The following is a 25,889-nucleotide window of genomic DNA, read 5'->3' on the forward strand; positions in this document are numbered from 1 at the left end:
TTAGCATTGAGCTTAGCGGAGACAGTGCCTCTTGAAAAATATTCACACTGACTGGCGCCCCGGCAATTTTGGGATTATATGATATCTGTAGTAGTGAATAAATTTACATTTTTTCAGTTTTAGTCTTAGAGGTCGTTGCGTACGTTACAAACTATTGAATTCACATCATTTTCTGACGAAACTGTTTTTGTGGGAAATTCGATTCTTGACATGAAAAACATAATAACAAAAACCCATATGTTCATAGGGTAATTGAAAATAATGTTCCTATCCGAGAATAATAACGGCCAAAATCAGATCCAGCCCTCTTCCGATTTCTGACGCAATTTTTCCGTTGTTAGTTATCTCAGATACCAACAGAGCACCATAATTTTGTCAAAAGACCTTGTTTGTTGAGCCCCAAGCCACGGCGTTAGCTACCGTATTGATGGCTGCGGGGCGCAGGTCGTGCTGCGTTGTTAATGGTTCCCCCCCGGATACCAGGCAACCTCCAGGCGTATTTAGCCAAGCCCCGGGCATACTAGGTTCTACCCGGGTGAGACCGCTTCACCTAGATACTCGTGGGATTTATATGGAGAAAAATAATTTTATGTATTCAGAAAAGATTCCTGGGGCCTCAGCGAACCAGGAAGAAGAAGACAAGCTGGTGTCTATCAAGACCCGGACTAAGTATAGCGGTGCTGCAAGCGATAATAAAGAGCAGGCAGCTCTCAGGGCTCAACAAGCCCAGAGAGATGGCGCTCAAGGGGATCAGTCGGTGGAGGTGCGGGGTGTCAAACGTAATGCCCTTGAATATGATACGCCGTATTATATACATATAGAGACCGCGACAAAAATGGTGTGACTAGCTCTTATCCCAGAGGGCTACCCGGACAAGAAAATCTCAACAGAGGATATGAGGGGCCTGAAGGGACTAGTGAAGTCTCAGATCCTACTCCTACCAAGGGGAACCAAAGCCCCGACCTTCGAGGGCATGTGGGAAAGAGAAGGGGCCGTCATTTTTGGCTGATCCGATGAAGAGATGGGGACATGGCTCAAAAGTTTATTCGCCGGAAACAAAATAGGGAACACGGGTTACCTGGTGCTCGACGCCGTGGAGCTGCCAAAGCGCCACAGAGTCGTGGTGCACGTGGAAGACGAGGACATGTCCACCGGGAAAGCAATCGATCTAATGGGCAGGCAGAATGCAGAACTCGCAGAAGAAAACTGGCTCGTCGTCAAGGGCAGTGAAAGCAACGGAGCCATGAGTCCATTTTGCTGCCCTTGTTAGCGAGAAAACCTTGTAGTGTTTAAAGGCCTGCAATTTTAGACCTCATTACGGGACTCAAAGAGCGTCGATCAAGACGCTCGAGAAGAACCGCACTGAGGGACAAGGAGCGATCGGCTACAGTATTCCGAGCGGAAGTTCTGGCACTCAAAAAGTGCTCAGAGATTCTGGTGTCCTGGATGACAACCAAAAAACATATATTCTTATGGTCAGCCGCTATAAAAGCTCTCCTTAAACCCAGTGCTGCCTCTAAGTTGGTCTGGGAAACCGTGGCCAGCATGCAGATACTGGGGACGAACAATAAGGTAACCCTAGCCTCGGTCGCAGGTCACGAAGACATCCACGGCAACGAAATGGCGGACGGGCTGGCAAAGCAAGGGGCAACAAATGCGGACGAGGCTTCGCCAGTGGGAGTCCTCCAAGCCGTGGGTAAAAGCCGCATAGAAGATAAACTCCGACGAGAACAGATTTGTTAAGACTGTCAAAAAAGGTCGGGCTGGACATATAATCAAACAAGCGGAGCTACAATAACTCTAACTTGAGTTCGGTGGCATTGGGGAGGCCAGTCCGACCCTTTGCGTTTATTAATCTAATCTAATCTAATCTTGTTTGTTCAGGGAACGGGTCATTTAGGGTGGACCGGGACAGTTCAGGAATTGTCGGTGATTTGGTGAATTTAAACTCGCGAAGATTATCACACACAACGAGTACAACTTAAACTTAAACACGATTACAACTTAAACTTAAACACGTGTGGTCATTCTTAACGCAGTTTATAGATTAATTTACAATGGATATATGGTTGATGTCCGTGTTTAGTTATGTTGATTTAACAGGTTAAGGAAATAGTTGATTTGTTGAATTTAGTTGATGAGTTACGGTGATTTTACGCGGTGAGTTTCTTTGATTTAAAAGATAAGGATACTCTTGCATTCCGGGGGAGGAGGGAGGGTGTCATTCTATGGTAACAAGACGCTTTGGCCGATGACCGTTGACCGATTGGTGACGGTAATTGCCACAGTTTTCCGATAATTTTCGGTGAAACGCCGACCGTCTTTAGCTTAATTCTAGAAAGACCTTTTTTGTTGCTAATGCAATTGAGCGGGTAAGAGTTTTTCTGACAAAATCCCTCGAAACTATCTGTTGACGAGATAATTAACAATTAAAAAATGGAAATGTGAGGACGGAAGAAACTTTTTGCAATCATCCCATAAAAACATGGACTTACAGGATGTTCTTATTAGTTTTTTTCATGTCGCGAATCGAATTTCTTGCAAAAACAGTTTCTTGAGAAAATGACCTGAATTCAATCGTTAATTAAATAATTTAAAAAATTATTGAACATTTTACTGGAATTGTTTAGAAAACTATTGGTGGCATGTTATTATACCATAGAACATGTTTAAATTAGACATCAAAAAACGCTCTCCACGTCAATGACAACTGATCGATGAATTTCGGACACTGCCGGGGTTCATCGGATGGGTGACGCGAGGGTCAGCAAGTAGCATGAGACCTCCTAAATTTCAGTCTTTGCCGAAGTCTTGTATCGTACAATCAGCGCCCTAGTGAACATCTCAACGTTTCTTCCACATTTAACTACGTGTTATCTCTCAACGGTTTTCCGCAAGCGTCTCACCGACGCACAATGAATTAGTCGTTTAATTAACGTCATTTAATTGACCAAATTGACCGAATTGTTGAATTGAATTTACTGGTACTCAACGATCTCTTAACGTTCGTTGTGTATTTTTGTATAGTTTCCACAAGTGATAATTAAACGCGAAGTGTTTTATAACTCTGTTTTCTGATTACTTGATCTCCTTTTCCCGATACCGTTTTCCAATTTTCCGACGCCCGAACACCCACAAATCAACGTCCCTCATAAAACAGAACATTTTTGTAGTGAATTCGATTTTCTCCATAAAATATCTTTTGACGAAGTTCTGTAGACACAATTGTTTATAAGATATTTGCAAAAAGGTTTTTCATTTTGCCAAATTAATTGCCATTTGATACCATTTAATGAAAAAAAAAGATTAATTGAATCTATTTTTCAATCAATAAACTGCTACATTAATTGAGATTAATCTATTTGTTAAGTCTCCCACCGCTTCCAAAAACAATTTTAAATTAATTCTTTAAGAGCCGTGAGAGAAATATGTTTCCGTCTCTCTCTCGTTTCTGAAACCGTTCGTTTCGCAACCGTATAGCCGCTGAACGCTGTAGCGTCATTGGCCGTCCTTTTCATCCCAATATCTCCAGAGAGATGCTTCAGATCGAAAACTGGAATAGGACTTTTCGGTTCAGAATCATCCTCTGTACATGTCGGTTTCCGATCGGCGTGTACGTCTGGGACACCTTGCAAACTGCTTTTCCTATTGAGCATCGCTATTAATAAAAAATCTTGAGCACACTTCGGATTTACTAGGGACATTCACAGTTCTAACCGTCGCTATTTCCATTAATGATAAAAATCGAAAATTAATAAATTTTTATCGCTTGTTCGATAAAGTTCAAATTACCCGAGTATTATTCATATCCTCGCAAATCCGTCCGAATATTACCTTTCCTTCCAGTATATCAGAAACTAAAAATACAACCATATTTTTGATACTCTGGTAGACAAATAAAATGAAAAATCAATACTTCAGCTCTCCTAGTGAAAATCAAGCAACCTCTCTTTCCAAAGGCTGCCATCAGCCTGATCCACGACTAACTCGGTTTGTTTGTCAATCAATTGTAGAAATATTGATATCTTAAATGATACTTTTCCTGCGTTCATCAATATAAAGGTTTTTTTTTCAGTGAGGTCAGGAAGCTCATTTTTAACTGCTAAAGGTTTTCTGTTATCTTCAATAGCCTTTAGAATTCTTATTAGACTTATATTCATATTTTCAACAACGACCATTCCTATACGAATTATTTGGTTCACCTTAAAGGATAGAGTTATCTCTCTACCGGAAAATTTTAGATAATTGTTCGATTTTATATATTCAATTACTGCAAATTCTTGAGGCTGAGTCCTCAACATGAAGGCATAAAACTATTTTTTTCTGATATTGCTGTCCATTTTCAATTGAAAATTCATATTTATCCTTCAAATTGATGGAAAGTGAAAAAGTCCGGCTCGATCGCATGGTCACCCTTTGCCGGTATCGATTAAACCAAAGCTCAAGAAACGCGAAGAATCGGATTAGAGGAGCTAGCTTCGTCAAGTGGATGAAGCCCCTCTCCCAGCTCTCACTATCGAAGCTGGGGAGCCGCGTGAGCCCGATGGTCTTGGGGTCACTGTCACCGCCCTATTCAGTAGCTGCTATTTAACTACGTAATTAGGTAGTAGATACCGACCCTATGAAATGCTAAGATAATCCTTCTATTAGTGCAAATTAATAGAAGGCTGTAGACCCAACACTTTTTTTCTGTATCCCTCAACTTTTTTAAAGGCTGTTTCCTTTTACTCTTCCATTCTCCGCTCAATTTCATTCCGAGTTTCACTCCTAATTGTAACGTTCCACGATTTTCTATTCGCGGTTCTTTCCGAACTGGACTATTCCGCGATTTTCAACCCCTGCCGGAACTATCAATTGTGATTTTCAATACTTCTCAGGAATATTTATGAACACCCCCGTTTCGTGGGTGAAAAATCGCCTCCAAAGGTGTTTACCTTAAGATCATCACTTGTCTCCTTAAATCCGCATATTAGCCAATGAAAAAAGAACGTGTTGTTCCGTTTTGTATTCCTTATCGTTTCAGCTACCCACGGAACGTCAGGAACTGTCTCAACGTTCTGAGACATAAGGTCTTGGTGATAGGTTGGAAAATTATAGCTGTAACTTTCATGCATACTCTTTAGATGTATCTTGAGACACTTGTACTCACGCGGCTGTGTTGTAGTTCTGCCAAAGAGGAGATTACTGTCATTACCCTCGTTCCTTCCACAAGGCGGTCCATCTCACGAGCTGCTCAACCTAGTAGATACGAACGATGAGAGCCATGATCGATGACCACCCTGATCATTTTCTCCTCCTCTCTAGTGACGAATTTCACTCGAAGGGTTCATAAAAAAATGTGAACACTCGAGGATGAATGGGTTAATTGTGTTTGCATCTTCGGGACTGGTACCTCTACAGGCTTGAACTCACCTGCTAGCCAGGAGCTTGCCAACACATCAGACCTGTGACTTCGAATACCACGGCCCTTTTTTTGTACCTGCGTTTCTGACGGTTGTGGCTCCTCTTCAAGCTCTTCAAATCGGTGTTTTTCTCTTGGGCTACTCAGGTTCTGTCCGCTGAACTCAATCTACTTTCAAGGCCTTTAAGAGGTAACGATCAACACTACAACACCTGGAGACTACGAATCATCTAAAAGAAACCTGTTTGTTCCTTTTCTTTTCCTTGTTAAACATGAAGGGGCAGTGATTTCAACAAGCCTCCAATGGTAATGGGAGCCGGGAATAGTCCCAAAGAATCATACATGTCAGCAACCTAGAAATGAACCACTTCAACCACGTGTTTCCCTAAATCAACAAAAGAAAAGGTAGTTCAATATGCGTACATCTGCCCCAGTGCATCTCCAATTGGTTATAGGGCGTTGACTGGGACGACGACTTCACAAGCAGTCCATATCCAATTAACCTTATGAGACGGCTTCCAGGAATTGGCATAATTCACTTGTTGATCTCTTGTTGTCCAAACAGGGGACATCTCCAGCCTTCAAGGGTCCACTCTATTTGTCATCAAAGATTTTGAATGAACAACAGTTATCCATCGCTAGAGAACTTCAAGAATTTATGAGCCATGAACGTCAAAAACGTTGATTAGATAAAGGCCGATGTTAGATCCTCTCATCTTTGTTTCAAAAATTTCTCCACCATCCGGAAGCCAAGGGAGTGACACCAAGGTGACGGTACACCCTGCAGATGCGTTTCTTCTGAATATATTGTTAAACATATGAAAATACGTTCCACCACATCTTAGAACGGTTTCATAACCAAAAAACAATACGCTCACGGTCATAGGGAACCCACGGTAAAAAAGTATGAATCACTCAGCGTACAGTTGAGTTCATCCTCAGTGGACAGCTCAGGAGTTTCCAGACCTCGCAGTACAAGGTTGGTGGACAGACAAGTTCATTCTGAATAGACAGCTCAGACTTATCGTCACCAGCTCACCTCGAGAGTCTTTATTAAGTGATCATAACCAGCGCTGAAACCGCGCGTTTCAGCATATCCAAACTCGATCAGTGCTAGATGAGCTAACATACTTTTGAAGTTTTTTTCGAAATCCTCTAGCGACAGGAAACTCCGAAAGATCGCTCCCTCCATTCTGGCGTTTCTTTCTACAACCGTAATTCGAATGACACACAAAGAACATTCATACTGTCGTTTTCTTCACTTTTTCCTACCTCTATCAACGGTTTTATGTTGTACTTTCCACTTCTCTGTATTTTATGTGAAGTGCAATAAGTTTTAAATATATTTAAATGGAAATTTGTACGTATCTCTCATTTTGTGTGCTAATTCCTCATTTAATAACTTTTGTATAAGTCAGAACTTAGTCCCACGCGAAAGGCTTCGCTAAGTAAGATTTATAAGACCCTTCCTCCTCCAGATATTACCGCTCGTGACTAGTGACTGTCAACTCTTTTTTTTCGAAATTTCGGCAATAAGCTAACATAGCTGCTGCTATTTTCAACTTTTTCTATCCGAACTGAGTAGCAAGTACTAAATTCAACCTCTTCGAGGTTAGCTCATCTCACTTCTCTCGGTGTATCCTCATGAAGTTGTACGGTTACCCCCCACTTCGCTTTTCCTTCTACAATCAGGTTCTTTATAAGCTATTATTATGAGGTGTTCACGATAAATCGAACATGTGGTAAAGGACGGTTTTCGAAAAGTATCAAGCCATCATCAGCACTTAGAGCAGAGGTGGGCAACCTCAGCTCTCGGAGCTACTCCAGCTCCCGACGTCTATTAGGCGAAATTGTCCCAAGTCATAAAGTTTATGGCTGCACCCCCTTCGGGCCCATGATGCCCTGCGCGTAGGTAAGAGTAGTGGGGATATTCGGCAGAAACTTGGTGGTGGAAAAAGTGAAATAAAAAATTTTCTATTTCTCTAATAGAAATATTTTTTGTATTATTGCTTTTTTTGTTGTTATATGCTTTTGACTGGTTATTGGTTGCTTTTAATCGATTGTATAATGAAAAATTTTGTACCTTTAATACATTTCTTGAAGTGGAAATATTTTTCTCGGAAAACAGTTATTGAATACTATCATGTTGTTAATAAAACCTGACTTGACATTAATTTTCAAACTTTTGATTTCTGTATTTCCCGCTCTCGATGCCAAATTAAAATTCATAAATTTCTCATAATCAAAAAAATGATCAACATCCTTTAATCTTTAATTGCCGATGAAATATTTCTTTCTCAAGTTCACGAGCATCCCACTTTCATTTCCAATGAATATTGAATCCAAACCATAATCTCTTAATTCCATTTCTTTAACTGAAAAGAATATGTACAAACACGTGCATAAAAATTCAAACCATTGTGCCCTCACATTTCAATCACGCGCATGCGCTATCGCTCGATGTTATCCCCATCACTCAAATATACGACAATCCTTGTAATCACGTTACGTCCCTTATAATTAAAACCTCAATAATTTTATGACTACAGCTCCGAGCCTACCTGAGGTTGCCCACCTCTGACTTAGAGTAACCTAGAGTTCGCGACGGAGAGACCACTGGTATGAACCTCATCAAGGGTTCAGTTGGACCGATCTACCATGAAGAATAGTTCAGAAAATTCGAGAAATCAGTTGCAATAGCTATGTTATCCCATTACCAATTATTTATTTATGGAACAGAAGGTTCAGTTGATAATAATACGACGAGTTTCTAGGAGCAAAACACTTTGTTATGGTTCCTTGTTGGCAGACATGTTGCTGATAGTGGATAATAAAAACCTCCCAATTCGTGTCAAAAGGGTCATCCATACAGTGAACTGGACTAGGACTTGATTAGGATAAGTAGAGGACAAAGGAATGAGAGACAAAGATTGTATTCGGTGGCTTCTCACTAGGTGAGGTTTGTAACGTGGTCAATTTTCCTTTAAAGTAACCCCACAGTCTCATAGGATTTAAAGATTCTTTGAAACTACAAAGAATTGACGGAAAGGGATTTTAGATTCATTAATCGTAATTTTTTGCTCGATTTGATGACCGTTTTAGTTTTTCAGAAAATCAATTTTGAAAAATAAAAATTTAACCCAACGTCTTATGGAAAAATCGCTATTTTTGTCGTGAATAAAGATTAAAATCTGAATTTGTCACTAAAAATATGGAAAACATCATAAAAATTATTAAATCTTTAAAATATTCTCGTGTGGAGAGGTTATGGTGTTCAGTTTACTCGCCTCCCATCTCTTACTCGAACGTACAGTGTTGCCACAAATATTTGTGAGCAAGTCAATCTGATCACTATTCACTCATTTTTTCATTTATAAGCAATGAACAATCTCACTATTTTTTTATGGATGACCTCTAAAATTCTTATCAATAATTTGGAAATGAAGAAAAAATTTATTGGAGAATGTTTAACTTTTCTACAGCCAACGACTTGAGGGGCAACTGTGGAGCTACTTTAAAGGAAAACCGGACGTTATCCGCCCTTCTTCCCCCGATCAAATAAAAAAAAATCTATATTGGCTGATCTTTCTCCTCGGAAGCAACAAACCGGATTAAAACCAAAGCGGAAAAGTAGCAATTTCCCGCGCTGCTCAGGGGTTAGGTTGTGAGGAGAGGGGTGGGCCGAGATAGAAGCGAGGTTCAGGCATAGGGACCTTAAATAACGGGAACTAACGAAAGTAAAAAAAAGTAGATATATTTAAAAGTAGAAGTGTACAGGTTATACAAAATTAAAGGAAAGGAGAGATAAAGATAGAAAGCAAAGGCAGGCAGAAGGAAAAAAAAGGAAAGAGGAAAGGTAGCTCCTCGGCGAATCCATAGCGTATACCGAACCGTAGAAAAATAATCACAATAAAAACAAGGCCAAAGAAAATAACGGGAGCCGAGCGTAATTTCCGCAAGGCATCAAGAGAGAGACAGAAAGTCGCAATTTCGCCCCTACGGGCCCTCACAAAATTCTCCCCGTAGAAAGAGATATATCGCCATGGGCACTTCGCGACGGTCCTGAGCGTAGCATATGCCGAGCGTAAACACTCAAGTCACAGATGGCTGCTAAAACACCGGGGCATTCACCAGCTGTGCGGCGCGCAATGGAAAACTGATTCCAGAACAAAAAATAAAACGGAAGGTAATGCATTTTCCCGCCACGAGAGAGGCCCATATACGCCACGACATTCCTACTAACTCGCTATAGGACCACTATGCGCTAACCAGACCGCCTTAAATCACTCACGAGAGAATTAATCTCATGATCACCGGGTTTCGCGAAAAAAAGATAAAACGAAAGGGTACGTACATTTCTCCTGGCGGTGTGCATCCGCATGGACAATAAGCAAGAGGAGGGAACACGAACGCGAACGGGGCAAACACGAAGCCACTAATTAATCGATGAATCTCAAGGTAAAAATCCCGAGAGAGAGTCATGGGAGGCTCCTCGGCCGGTAGCCCGAATACGACCCTCTTTATTTTTTAATATCCGAATTTTCGCGTACGCTGGGTCACCATTTTACATCTCTATGAATACGACAACGGGAATACGGCGTTCCCTGCGGAAATTTTCTGGCCCGCGGCCTGGGGTTTTACGCAAAAAAAAAAAAATCAGCGGAGGATACGCGCGGTGAATACTGTATTTTCGGCTCTCTCACATAGAACAGTCTCATCGGGACACATGGAAAATCCCACAAAAAGGATAATAAACCAAACGTGAGAAGAAACCACCCAACATCAAACTCACCATGACCTGCCACGAAGCCCACTACCAAACCCCCCACAAGAAGCCACTTACTGGGGTTTTCCTGGCTCCCCTACACGCCAAAATTCCTCTCAAGTATGCTCGGTGTAGTCGGAGGTGTCCTCGGGGCACTCCAACACACAAAAAACGTTTCTCCTCCGCGAAAACACTCCTCAATTCGCCCCAAAAAAACCACTACGACTATTTCCCACGTACACGTGTTCTCACCGGTGAAAAAACTCGACTAGACGCCACAGGTGGTCGTCTAGGATACCCTGACGTGGACCTAGCGCCACGTGCGCCTAGAGGGCGCAACCTTCCGCTCCGCTCGCACGCGACAAAAAGATTCAAATTTAAACAGGAGAGATGTGGGGGTGGGACATTTTTTTCATAGTTTTTCTCCATTAATCTCTCGCGATAGGTCTGACGGGGCCCTTCCTTCTTCAAACTGAACCGTAACATAATTTAAATTTGCCACTTGCGACTTTGGCCGTCCCCGTAGGGCCTTCCACCGAAACCCAAAAACGGACCCAACCCAACCCATAAGTTCACGGAGATCGTTCCCCTCCTAACAAAATTTCCCGGTTACGCGAAGTCCCTTTCGCGTGGCTTACTTTTACGCACTCCTAAGGGATTCCGGTGTAATTCCTTACAGACTAGATAGTAAAGTGTACGATGCTTCCTTCGCATGGGAACTGAGTTCTATACGATACAGAGGGAATGCACACCTTTTCCAATTTTTTTTTTTCTGACCAACCCCACATTTCGCAAATGCACTAAGAATCGGGGCTGAGTGAGTTCGTAAAAGGAGTAATATTCATTGTAATGTGTTTGATTTCGCCTTGTGATTACCACTGGTTTCAGTGGAGTTGAGACAAGGTTGTGATCGCTCTACAGGCCCAAATTGACGGGTTCTACAGGGTCGGCGGTCTTCGGTGTCCGGGATGAATGGATGATCGGTGACAGGCTGAGGTCCGAAGGCATTGCCACCAATCGTTCGGAATACTGACGACTGGTGTTGGTTATGGTGCTTTATTGTGTACCGTATATGGGTGATTTATCGGTTGCCACATGGATATGATACCTTTGGATGATCAGTCAGAAATCACTGGAATTACTGTTAAGGCATTGAATGGTCTGAACCAGATTACACAGCTCCGTGGACAAGTGATAATCATCGGCAAATCAGTCTTCCTGAAGAAGCCTTTGGCTATGCAGACACTGATGATCGTTTGAAAAACTAGCCCAAGTTGAACTAACAGATAAGTTACCTCAGTTGCAGGCTGAATTTGTGCACTGAATTCGTAGGCTGATCTCTGCGAGCCAAATTGAAAATTGAACTCGTAGACTGAATTCCGTGACTGAACGCGTAGCCTCACTATAAAGATTAACTTGCAACCCGAACTTAAAGACCCAATTTGTAAACTAAACATGTAGACGGAATTGGAAAACTAAATTTGTTGACTGAGCCTTCTTGGACCGATTTCCTACGACCGACTGAACAACTGAACTTATGAGCAACCCGTGGATGAGTTCAACCCCTTGTTATAAAATTGGGAACCAAAGAGAGAGTTAGACTATTGAACCGAACGACCATTTGATCGTAATTAGTTCCATCCAATACACGTGAGGCATAGGAGCCGAATATAATTTTCAGAAAAGATGTAACAACTCTTTTCGTTACAAAAACGAAACGATGCTGTTTCCCCATCTGTACTGACCAATGCACACGGTGATGAGCAGCATTTTAAATAACTAAGAATGTTACATCCTCTAGTTTTCTTTGCCCTTGTCAACTTTTCTACTAGTTCACTCTCATATCCATTTAAAACTCCAGAAGCAACGTATAAATTCGTTGTTTCTGTTCATGATATGTGGGACGGTGGAAGGCCCTTTCGATTCATTTGACGCTATTTTTTGACAGATTTCTCCCTTGCTGGGAAACGGAAAATAATTCAAGCCCGTGGCGGTGACCCCAGATTGGGGCATTGACACGTCGCCTGGTAGTTCTGATGTGATACGTATGGTTAAACATAAAATCACTAAGGTTGAATTAGAAAGCTCCAGTAGAAAACTTTACCCTTTTTTAATATGAATGAAAAAGGTGAAAAAGTTTCGAAAATGAATGTGAAATGATTCATGAATGTAAGCTTATGTGATTTTGTTGAATTATATTTTAATTCAGTACTGTTGTGAAATTGATTAAGATATTGTTCAGTTTTTCACCGGAATATTCACACACACGTACACACTCTGTACGGACTCGCACTCATCGCTCATCCAACCAAAGCTGACTCACGTACCTTGACCGACTCATCAGAATGGCTTGTGGCTGTTCACCTTTGAGACTAGAGGCGCCACTTACTGGATAGAAATCATTTGTCAATTATGACCTTGGCCAGGGAATTAAAATATAATAATTCCCGGCGAAGACACGATATTGGGGAATTTACGATATTCTGAAAAATTAGGGAAATTGATTATAACTGATGGGAGGAGCTGAAATAATAAAAAAAGGGGGGGGGTTTGAAATGATTACTCGGAGGGATTTATGAATTGACTATCTGTATTCTGATTTCATAATACAATATTAACACAAAAAAATAATCCGGGCCTTTTGACTAATAACTCGAGGGTGGGGGGTAAGGCCAACTCACTTGCGGCTACGCGAAATATTATATAATAAAAAGAGGGGGTGACTCTATCTCTGGAAAAAGGGGGAGAAGTGAGGGGGGCCGACTGAAAAGGTAATCATTAATAGGGGGCTTAATTTACAACTAACATGAGTGTATTGGAGGCTCATCGTTGGGGAGAAATTAACACGGGCAGGGAAATTCGTTGGGGCAGGGAATAAAAAATGGGGCACTCACGGGGAATGGTGTCCTCTCAAAATCCTCTCGGTTTTCCTCGGGGTTGATCCTCCTTCCTTCCTTCTCTCTCCTCGTTCTCCTCGGACGTTCTTCTCCCAAAAAATCATCCACACACTCCACACAATAGTTCTCCTCTAGTTCCTCTTTCACTATTTCCGCACACTTTTCGCCTTCGCACGGTTTCTCTCTTTTAAAATAGTTCTCACCAGTTCTCTTCACAAATTGTTCGGGGTTTCTTCGGGGCAACTTTTCACGGGGTCTTTTTACACTAAGTCCTCTTTTAATTCTTTCTGGGGCAGTGACTCGTGGGGCAGTTGTGGCACGAGTGAAGGCTGCTAATCATCCTCACCTCTTCCTCCCGATTATGGTAATAATCGGTGTGAATCGGGGGCATACGTTATTGTGTGTCCTTTTCCTTCTTTTGACACAGGGACTTTCTCGAGGGATGTCTCCTTCTTCCGGGGTCACGTGGGGTCCTCTTCCTTGATGCGTGAGTGCTAGGGCGGGGGGAAATGGGGACGGGGGTAAGGAATATCTGGGGATGGGTTGCCCAACGGTGGCGAAAAAAGAGTAACTTAAACCTAACTTAACCTAGGAAAAATAAGCTGTATCAATTAGGGGGCAGGAGGGGGGGCGCAAAATTCTGCCTCATCACACAATGTAAATTCTTTGACACAGACCTATGATCCCGGACCTTGTGGACGAATAATTGGTCTCGTTAATATATTGACGTTGGCTCGCACAGTATTGTTCTTTGCTACTCGTTATTTTGGCTCTGGTTATTCAGTATGTTGGCATTGTCAGTATTCTTGGCTTTTCTCGTAAATAATTTTTGTTGTGTTGGATTGTTCATCTCAGTGACTGAAGACAATGTTTGAGTAATTAAATCGATATTATGTGACTGCGCCACGCGAGTGAATTTGTTCTTTGACCCCACTCACTCGATTTAAAAAACCGTAGATATTCCGCCAAGCGCCCCTAAATAGTTCTTCAATCATTTGTTAATTGATAGACTGAAGTATAGTCTCGCAGGCAGGAATGTATTCGATTTAACATACAAAAAAATTTGAAACCGATCATTAGAAACAATAAGTTCCATCTGTCGAAGAAACGGAAAGGTAAATTCTTAAATTCCAGGGATCATTTTGAGAATTGGTCAGTTTTAATTATAAACTGTGACTATTTGCCCTCCCCAGAAAAAGGAATGAAAATACTCAGCCCTCGGCGAGAAAGCAATGTATAAAGTGACGAAAATTAAGGGTAACGATGTCGAAACACAGAGAGCCCAAATGCTGGGGCGACTATAGGCTCATGAATTTTTATCCATAGTGATGCCTAATCCTCCATGCTACGCTGAGCCAGGTGGAATTTTATGTCTACCTATATCCCCAGCGCTCAATGGGCGCCATTTCGGTTCCATGAAGGATGAAGTTTCATGAAGGTGTAACAACCACTAATCATTGTTAGCCGTGGAGAAACCCTACACTCAATTTTGTTTCTACAACCTCATTGAACGAGAGAAGTTCTCTCAAAAATAGTATTATGTCCGGAGATGTTGTCGGCGTCCGAGAACAACTATTATATAATAGAATTATTTACGGAAGATAAGAACTAGAACTTTTGATATCAAAATATGGAAAACCTAAGTTAGAAATCTTCACTGAAGTTGAATATTCTTATATTTCAAGTTTGACTTGGACGACGCTAGGTTTGGTTTTCATTCTTACATTGATCATGTTGTTAACTTAAAATATTGAAATAGGAATAGCAATTCAGGGATTAGGAATAATCAAATGATTCCGAGTAAATTTTATGCTCAAAAGTAATCTTCTAAATTTTTAAATCTGTGAAAACCCAATTGAAAAGTGTTGGTTTGAATTTAGAATTTTATGTACAACAAAATTTATTCAAGAGAAAGGTAGCAATGATTAGATATTTATCCCTGCATAGTTCTTCATAGATTTTAATAGCCAGTTACTTTGGAATTGAAAAAAAAATGAAACTAATTCTTTACGAGACTCACAGTTGAACGTCATTGTTTAATGCAGAGGTGGGCAACCTCAGCTCTTGGAGCTACTCCAGCTCCCAACCTCCATTAGGCATAATTGTCCCAAGCCATAAAGTTTATGGCTGCACCTCCTTCGGGCCCATGATGCCCTGCACGTAGGTGAGAGTAGTGGGGATATTCGGCAGAAACTTGGTGGTAGTAAAGGTGAAATAGAAAAATTTTCTATCTCTCTAATGGAAACATTTTTTTAATTATTGTTTTTTTTTGTTATTATCCTTCTGATTGGTTATTGGTTATTTTTATTCATTTTTATAAAAAAGGACTTCGTACCTTTCATAGATTTCTTGAAGTAATTTTTAAATTATAATTGAAATATTGTTTGGGAAACAATTATTAAATATTACCATGTTGTTAATAGACCTGAATTGACATACACTTTCAAATTTTTCATTTCTATATTTGCCGCTCTCGATGCCAAATTTTAATGAACACATTTCTCACAATCTTTAATTGACGATGAAATATTACTTTCTCAAGTTCATGAGCATTCCACATTCATTTACACTTATGATTATTGAATCTAAATCATCATCTTTTAATTCCATTTTTTTCTATGAAACAGAAAATGTCCAAACACGCGCATAAAAATTGAAACCATTTTGCCCTCACAGTTCAATCACGCGCGTGCGCCATCGCTCGATGGTACCCTACCACACAAATATACGACAACCCTTGTAATCACGTTAGGTCCCTTACAATTGGAACCTTAATAATTTTATGGTTACAGCTCCGAGCCTAGCTGAGGTTGCCCACCTCTGGTTTAATGTAATCCTTAGATATAGAGAGGTATGGAATTTGCGGTCACTCAATCGTCTTTCTTGAACAGAATATGAGTAGTCTTTGATCCTATTATGAATACTTCTTATTCTACCACCCTCACCCACTCGCTTCTAATTATAAACAAAGTTGGAACAATTTCGAGAATGTCCACAACCACTGAAACTGATGGATTAGTCCTCTTAAAATGCACGAAATACTTCTATGCACTGGCCTGGCATGCGTCATGCTGGCGCAAAGGCGAATGCACTGACCTATATGGTGAAATCAATTTTTGATGATTTTGTATGTCTATTTCCGTGATGATGAGAAAATTTAAAAAATCACAAAAAAATTTTGTGAAAAAATGGCGCTAAGTCGACATGAATCTGATCGCCTCCAAGACAGAAACAAGGGACAATCACTGAATAGTTGAAATCACACAGTAGGCGAACTGATTATGATATAATCTTATTTAAAAAAAAACGTGGAAATATTAAAAATGCCAAGTTTATGCTGACAGCGTCAACTAGGACAATTTTCCGCAGTTTTAGTTCCGATTGGAAAATCGATCATTGTTAATAAAGGCTTTTGTCACTCCGGCTGTAAGACCGTATTTTATGGCTGCGTTGCTTTGCTTCGCGTCCACGAAACGCTGACTACGGCTGTTATGACAAAAAATAGTGGGCGTCATACGGCCAAAAAAAATTTGTCGACCAATATGATTGTTGCAAACTAATGACAAAATATACTGCTTCAAACCCCGTCCATAGGAAATGGATTCGGAAAAAAGTCATCTTGGCGCGCCTAATTTTTCCCCTTCAATTCACTGAGTATCATTACAGTGCCGGGAACATAGTAAAAAATTACAAGTATATTTTAGCATTTCCCTAGCAAGTCATAAATTCGTAAGTGGATTATTGATTGAATACATCGATTGATAATTACGGAATTACTTCAGTCGTTACGGACATAAATATTAATATAAATATTCACAAATATTAGGTTATTTAGATGATTAATTTTAACTGAACTAAAATTTTCAATTTGGTTGTTATATTCAAATCATTAGATTTATTAACAATCGATTCCAATTGTTAAAGAGTAATTCACAAATATTAGGTTATTTAGGTAATTAATTTTAACTGAACTAAAACTTTTAATTTGGTTATAATGTTCAAATCATTAAATTATTAACAATCGATTCCAATTTTTAAAGAGTAATTCACAAATATCAGGTTATTTAGGTAATTAATTTTAACTTAACTAAAATTTTTAATTTGGTTATAATATTTCAATCATTAAATTATTAACAATCGATTCCAATTGTTAAAGAGTAATTCACAAATATTAGGTTGTTTCGGTAATTAATTTCAACTGAACTAAATTTTTAATTTCGTTGTTATATTCAAATCAATAAATTATTAACAATCAATTGCAATTGTTGAAGAGTAATTCGCAAATATTAGGTTATTTAGGTAATTAATTTTAAATCAACTAAAATTTTTAATTTAGTAGCTATATTCAAATCATTAAATTATTAACAATCGATTCCAATTGTTGAAGAGTAATTCGCAAATATTAGGGTATTTAGGTAATTAATGTTAAATGAACTAAAATTTTTAATTTAGTAGCTATATTCAAATCATTAAATTATTAACAATCGATTCCAATTGTTGAAGAGTAATTCGTAAATATTAGGTTATTTAGGTAATTAATTTTAACTGAACTAAAATTTTTAATTTGGTTATCATATTCAAATCATTAAATTATTAACAATCGATTCCAATTGTTAAAGGGTAAGTCAGAAATATTAAATGACTTGACGCTCTTTGATTGGCTTACAAGCACGGGCTCCATCCTAGTTCATGCGCCACCGCTACGGGCCCGTGCGGATGAATTCCGTAAGCGCAGACAATTTCCTCCAACTTACTAGTTTTATTCCGTAGAACAGCCCACCCAAACAGCGCTAGGGAATAGTAACGCTTTCGAAATAAAACTTTTGAAAAAGTGAATTCGTATCCGTTGCTATGGAGTTATTTTTGTAATAATGTATTAAGTGAAAAAGGTAAAAATCTCATCAGAAAGATCAACCGCGATTTATACAATGTATCTAAGGATACTTTTGCAAAATAGCGTGCGTTTAAAGGTGAAAAAAACAATTGAATCTTGATAGGACTGATTTATTGAAAGCAGAATCTAGTGTTTAATGAAAGTATTTCCAGTAGTTAATATTTATGAAAAATGCAGGAAAAAATATTGATATGGGTTTTTGGTTATCACAATAGCCATCAGTGTAACCCCAGGGAGGCCTTAATATTATGGGGACGCCTTAGCGAGGAAAAAACTCCGTCGGAAGCCATGAAGAGTGAATGGAAAAATCGGCAGAAGTTGGGCAGTCGGTTCGGAAAGTGCTACCATATTCTGTGGAATACATGACACCACAAAGGGGCAAAATGGCAAAAAGAATAATGAAATTAACACCCATTTTCCTGACCATAATTCTCACGGTTATCGCACTTAATAAAAAAAAATTAGACATTTTTTCCCTTCATTACAGCTCTTACACGACTCGTCATGAACGATTGACTACCGGAGTCAGTGCAACAAATGGGTTACGCTCCGCTGAAAATCAGACGCTGTCTGATTGGCTGACATTAGTTTGCAGTCACGTCGCGGTACCCGAGAAGACCATTTAAGTTCAAATTCAAACTACAATTATTAATTTATTCTTGTCATTTTTACTGGAATCCGCGGCCTTTGTAATTACTTTGTTGCGGACGCCGCAGGTACTACGGTTAAAATTTTTATATATCTGGAAAACTTGGTTTAACTACAAAAAAAAAGAGGGCTTGAGAAGACCCCACATAATAGCAAGGAATGTCGGTATGTCCAGCTTAAATACCGATTATGCGAGGTAACCATAATAAAAGCAACCACCTAGCAGGTATTTAAGTGGCCGTCATTATGGCCTGAGAGGCGTTAAGGAGTGACCATCAAGGGGACAACACCTAGAAACCACGAATCATCTAAAAAGAAGCCACACAATTGCTCAAAAGCACGACTAAAGAGATCCTTTTCACTTATTTTCTTCCCTCTATTGAATGTGGGGGCCAATAACTTGAACAACACTCCAATGGTAACCGCAAATGGGAGCTGCCCTAAAGAATTAAAAATGTCGGCAATTTAGAGATGGACCACCTCAACCACGGGTTTGCCGATATCGACAAAAGAAAGGCAGGCCAATAGGGGGTACATCTGCTCCGAGGGCCTCCCCTCATTGGTTACAGGGGGTTGGCCGGGACCATGACGTCACCTTCACCCCATGCCCAACGAAAGTTATGAGATGGCTTCCAAAAATGTGCACAATTCACCAGATGATTTCTTGTTGTCCAAACAAGGGGATATCTCCAGCATCAAAAGGTCCACTCCATTTGACACGCGAGCCTTCTAATGAACAATAGTTATAGATCGTCAAAGGAGGTGTCAAATTTATGGGCCATGAACGCCAGAAAAATGCGTAAACATGCCACTTTTGACATTAGATGAACATTAATTAGAGAGAGGCCAATGCGCGTTCGTCCCGTCTATTTCTCAACAACTTCTTCCGCACCTGCGGAAATGAGGGGTAACATGAGGGTGAGGGTACATTGCCCAGAAATATCCCTTTTGAATACATTGTTAAACATATGAAGATGCCTCCCACCATAGCTCAAAAAAACGTTGGATGACGAAATCTAAAAATACAAACGGCTGTAGGGGAATCACGCCCGAACAGTATATAAAGCAGAGGTGGGCAACCTCAGCTGGGCACGGAGCTGTAATCATAAAATTATTAAGGTTCCAATTGTAAGGGACCTAACCTGATTACAAGGGTTGTCGTATATTTGTGTGGTAGGGTACCATCGAGCGATGGCGCACGCGCGTGATTGAACTGTGAGGGCAAAATGGTTTGAATTTTTATGCGCGTGTTTGGACATTTTCTGTTTCATAAAAAAAATGGAATTAAAAGATGATGATTTAGATTCAATAATCATAAGTGTAAATGAATGTGGAATGCTCATGAACTTGAGAAAGTAATATTTCATCGCCAATTAAAGATTGTGAGAAATTTGTTCATTAAAATTTGGCATCGAGAGCGGCAAATATAGAAATGAAAAATTTGAAAGTGTATGTCAATTCAGGACTATTAACAACATGGTAATATTTAATAATTGTTTCCCAAACAATATTTCAATTATAATTTCAAAATTATTTCAAGAAATCTATGAAAGATACGAAGTCCTCTTTTATAAAGATGAATAAAAATAACCAATAACCAATCAGAAGGATAATAACAAAAAAAAACAATAATTAAAAAAATGTTTCCATTAGAGAGATAGAAAATTTTTCTATTTCACCTTTACTACCACCAAGTTTTTGCCGAATATCCCCACTACTCTCACCTACGTGCAGGGCATCATGGGCCCGAAGGAGGTGCAGCCATAAACTTTATGGCTTGGGACAATTTTGCCTAATGGAGGTTGGGAGCTAGAATAGCTCCAAGAGCTGAGGTTGCCCACCTCTGATATAAAGGGCGGTTTTTCGCCAAATGAAGTCAGTCTCAATTAATTCTTCGACTCGAAATCTTCAAGTGGTACCCTGCTCGTCATCCAGTTCAACTCTCCAGGCCCAGTCTTCAAGGGGGTAACTCTGCAGGACCACCCTCTGATGTCACCACTGGGCGCAGTCCGAGCGTACAACTCGATTTTCCTTGCAACCTCAGATTGAGTGCGCAACTTTAATCACAACCAACGAGTCCAAAGTAAAATTTCGATCTTCGTTATTAACAAGGGGCCCTGCTCATTACTAAAGCTGACCCTTTAAGATCCGTCTGTTGGGAAGCAGCTTTGCAGCATCACCTACTCTCATTACTACAAGCTCGAGTAAACAACTCGATTGTCTGCAGTGCGTCAGATAGACCGCATTTCTGCAAACCAGCAACGACCTGGTAAATCGCTCAGCGTACAACTGAGCTCATCCTGAGTGCATAACTCAGGGAATCTTCTCGTCAAGCCAGCACCGACCTGGTAAAACTCTCAGTGTACACCTGAGTTCATCTCGAGCGTTCAGCCGAGGATATTTCTTCAAGCCAGCACCGACCTGGCGAAAGACTCAGCGTACAACTGAGTTTGCCCCGAGTGTCCAGCTTCGGGATCTCTCTACGCCTAGCAACATAAAGCTACCGAGCAACCAAGTTCTGCCTGAGTGGACCACTCAGGCCTATTAACACCACCAACACCTCCGGAGTCACATCATCGTCATCACCAGCGCTAAAGAAGCGTGTTTGAGTAGTTTTCAACTACATTAGTGCTAGAGGATCTAGCATACTTTTGGAGTTCTCCGGAACCCACTGCGAAGAGGACTCACCAAGAGATCACCCCTTTCCTGCTGCCGTTTATTTCTACAATCTTCAGTCAGAAAAACACACCAACAATATTTACACTATTCCCTCCTACACTTTTTTCCTATCTACCCCTGGTTTTTAGCTTGGACTTTTTTTCTATTCTGTATCTCAAGTGAAGTGTAATAAATTTAAATTCTATTTTAAGAGAAACCTAAAGGTATCGTTCTTTTTGTGTGCTAATTCCTCATATTAGAACCATTCTGTACTTCAGTACATACTCCCACGCAATAGGCCTAATTGAGATTTATAAGATCCTTTCTCCTCCCGACACTACCTGTCGTGACTAGTTACGGTCAACTCATCTGAAGGTACTCGATATTTGGACAATACTCGACAATACTCGATATTTCGACCTACCTAGTGACCAAGTGTCCGCTACACTTCTTCTACCCTAGTTGTGCGCCTTGGAAAAAAATTCAGAATTCAGGGTCTGTTACACAGACCAACAGTAGCCGGTAGAAAGTGACTGACTCGGAACCTGGTACATTTAATCAGTTGAACATCTTCAAGACATATAATTAATCAGTTTTTGTGTTTCCGTAGTCGTACAAAAATTTTCACGCCGCTTCTCTTCTAATGGTATGTGATGTTTATAATTCACCTAACTACGGTTATATTCTATTCAACGTGTAGTAAGGTACAACACTTGATGAAAAACAAATCTCAGACAGGTACAGTCCTCCGCTTCGAGACTGTCACTCAGACGATAAAATAAATGATTAAATTTGAAAATTCCTTTGACTTTCTTATGACCGGGTATTGAACCATAGCCCTCCGCATGTCACTCCGCCTCCTACCCTCATGGCCACCGCCGTCGCTAATATTTTCTTATTATCTTGTATTTATGCCATCGGTGCCCGTAATCACGCGATTCTAACCTCGCTTCGCTCGGTTAAATCGCGGATTCCGGGCGCAATGACATAAAATTTTGTATGAAACGCGTGCGTAATATATTTTTCGACTCGTGGGATTGTAAAACTCGCCTTCGGCTCGTGTTACAAACCTCCCACGAGTCAAAAAATATATTACGCACGTGTTGCATAATATACTATTTTCACATTGCCCTTTCAACAGTCTTTAAGTAAAAAGTTCGGTAAGAGTATGTCAGAGCTCCTGCTATGTCCAACATATTTTGTTCTATAATTCTTTTATTTCGAGGTATATCATACAGTAAATAGATATCCGTAGCGTCTGAACAGAGCAGCTATTAATAACCTTAACCTCCTTGAGCCATCTCACTTATTTTGGGGGATGCTCATGTAGGTATACAGTCTACTTCGCTTTTCCTTTAAGGAGCAGTTAATCTATAATTAACTATATAAAATTATGAAGTATTTACTAAAATTCCTCGCGTGGTGAAGCACTTTTAAAAAAAAAGTTTCAAGCCTCAGCAGCACTCAGCGTAGTCCAGGTTCGCGACGGGTATGATTTACGCAACTGGTATGATTCCCCCAAAGGTTGACTTAGACCGGTCTTCTCCCCCTAGTTATAGGTATATAGTATATAGTAGTGCGACTCAATATGTACTCTTTCCTCTGTTTTTGATAGGTATTAAGATAAATACTAACTCAGAAAAATAGGAAATTAAAAAAAACTAAACTTGTCCACACATGTATACCCTTTCATGCTTTTACATTTCCCACCCCCAGTTCCCCCTGTATCGCGATTACGCCGAGGGCCAAAGGAAAAACCTCATGGGAAAAAACCTTGGCCACGTACAGTCGTCTCTTTCGAGACTATCGCTCGTACAATGAAAACCTGAGCAAGTTAGAGCGAACTCTATATCTCTAAAAAAACCCCTGGCATTTTCCCGACTGGGAATCGCACCCACGAATCTCATGTGCCAACCCCCTACGCTATAACCGCACGGCCACCGCACGTCGGTTCAGATAGGAAATTATATGCAGTGCTTTATTATATTAGTACTAACAGTTTTTAACAATATGCGTAATTCAATTCGTGTGAATCGTGACTATTTATTCTCTCCACCTCATTCAGGGCAACGCTCTTTTTGGTTCACTCGTCGTTGGTAGTAGAACAGGAGAGAATGTTGGCGGAGAATGCCGGCGACTAAAAACTGTAGGGGAGGGCCAAACTAAAAACATTTACTTTTTAAGTTTACTATCACTTCAAATAAATCACACAGCTGGCATTATGTAATCGTGGACCGTATCGACCCTGAAGAACCGTTTATGTCCCCTAAATAGTAAAAAATCATATTGGGTCTAGTTTCCTTCTACATTGTTTTGCTACAGTTCCACAAAAATATCTCATCTTACTGCACTCAATTATTCGACTCAATGTCGATATTATTTCTTTTTCGTGTATCAGCCTTTGAATACTTGATAAAAGAAGAAATTATAAGTGCAAAATCTGTCCTTAGTAGTTGAACGGGAAATTTTTGCATCAGTTTTTTTTCTTCCATTCGTAACGGAAAGATTCTCAGACTGCAGACTAAGATTCTGTTGACTTGGGTTTAGAGCGAGTACTTTTTGAGCCAATAGAAATAGTCATTATATATTATTTATTACTATTTGTCAAAATAATATCAATTTTTTGATAACATTACTACACCATACTATCTATTTCGATCTCGAGTTAATACTTACCAGAAAAGAAACAATATTTTGCACAAAAAGTTGAATTCTTCTCTGTTTGTCGTTAACTCGACTCCATTTTCTGCAGTTGCAAATATTGTTAAAAGCTTGCAGAGACTTTCGACTGCGTTTAGTTCAGGAATTGGAATTGTTTCGGAGCATTTCTCTTTTTTAAAAATGAGCAATTCATCCACGAACTGATGAAATAATTTTTTCATTTCTTCAACGAATTCTGGAGCATTAGGGTAATTTTGGAGCCACGAGTTGACAAATGGTTGCCATCCTAGTTGCTGGTAATCATTGTACACCATGCCGGCCCGTGACACGGTAGCAGGGGAAGCTACTGCTAAATCTTGTACTTCAAATAGTAATGACACCTGCTTGGGCATTATTATACGTTCGTTGTTGACCAGAGTTAAGATTCTGTTATCATCCATTACGCTATTCATGTTCTCGATCCAAAGAGCATCAATTGGACCATCGAAAAGTATCCATTTCTCATCGAAGCTCTCATCTATAAAGATTGTTCCATTTAAGAAGAATGTAATTACCTTCTCAGACCATACTTTAGAAATTCTATCGCTCCTTAAGCCGATTATGTTAGACAATTTGTATGTAAGTTTTTAATTCAGAAAATTTTAACACAATTTACGGATAAACAGTTCCTTTAGTTTCATTATTATCTGCAAAGTAAAACACCCTGCAGTTTATCGTATTGAGTCCTTTAGAGATTAAGCACACTTTGAATTGATAATCTCATAGATGACGTTGGAAATCAGATTAAGGCCGACATGGAATGATTTTTCTGTTCCCCAGATAAAATTAAAAAAAAAAAGTAAGAATCTCTACCAAGAATTAGCAACGTTCACCAGATCAGGAGACGCAGTAGTGTCTCTAGACAAGTACATACCGACCAAGTTTCTACGCGTTCACTGTCTTTCGCCCTAGCTACTGCACTACTATACGCCTACATTGAATGGCGGAAAAATAAAATTAATGTTTTCCAAAAATATTGAGATTTATCATTAAGATTATCATCAAGATTATATAATTAAGATTGTTTTTCTTCTTTTAATATCCTCAATTTATCACAATCTTCAGGTTAATCATGAAACAAAAATATTCTAATGCATTTCTAATTATTAAAAACTAGAGATCAAAAATCTACTCTTTACAAAAGTTGCACAGTTGTGTAAATCACATAGACGTGCAGCTATGGACACTGTGTCCGTTATTCTCATAGCACTGTACCGTTGGATATGAATATCTCGAAAACTATTGAAAAGTTATCACGACATTCAAACTTCGTATCATTCCGAATTCTATAACGAATTATACGGCCATTGCATGAGCTCTGTAAGTTGAGTAATTCTCCAGAAATCACTGTTAGATTGATGGAGCACACAGGTTGGTCGTACAACGTGGTGCATCTCTGTTTCACGCACGAGCACGTCCGTACAGCGTTCGATCTTCCGAAAGCGATGGAGACGAATGTGAACGTGCAACAGATGTACATTAAATTCGCAGGATACCTCGCAATTGGAGTTTTTAATTTTCAACTTCCCTACAGGAAGTTATTAGTTTCACCCCGAGAATAAAAGATCGTAACTCTTTAAATTTAACATGATTCTACTTTTATCTTATGTAATATTAACAAAAGGGGCAAAAAATCATAAAAAACAAAAAATATTTGAATTGACTGCTTTGTCCTGCAAAAAGGCAGTCAAATGAAGAGAATGCTACAAGTCCTCAAGTTTGTCGTGTGCTAAGTTGAAGACGGAAATCGATGACTTGAAAAGCAAAAGTGGAAGAAAAATGGAATAAAAACATAAACCAATAAAAAATTCAACTATTCAAGAAAAAAAGGTCCCAAGTAGGGTTTGCCAATCGTCAATCATTGGACCAATGCTTGGTTAAGATCTGGCGTACATACTATTGTAACCCAATAATGGGCAAAGATTG

At 39.7% G+C, this 25,889-nt stretch overlaps 1 protein-coding gene across 1 annotated transcript in view; it reads right to left on the reverse strand.

Annotated features, from left to right (window-relative positions):
* Positions 1-25,889, reverse strand: part of kl-2 (dynein heavy chain 2, axonemal kl-2) — a 254,839-nt gene that overhangs the window by 170,434 nt on the left and 58,516 nt on the right. Inside the window, exon 4 of the mRNA XM_011310984.1 lies at positions 23,940-24,441. Coding sequence (XP_011309286.1) covers positions 23,940-24,441 — 502 coding nt within the window. The remainder of the gene's footprint in view (positions 1-23,939; positions 24,442-25,889) is intronic.

The sequence above is a fragment of the Fopius arisanus genome, unplaced genomic scaffold (genome assembly GCF_000806365.1).
Source record: "Fopius arisanus strain USDA-PBARC FA_bdor unplaced genomic scaffold, ASM80636v1 scaffold00080, whole genome shotgun sequence".
Classification (NCBI taxonomy): Eukaryota; Metazoa; Arthropoda; class Insecta; order Hymenoptera; family Braconidae; genus Fopius; species Fopius arisanus.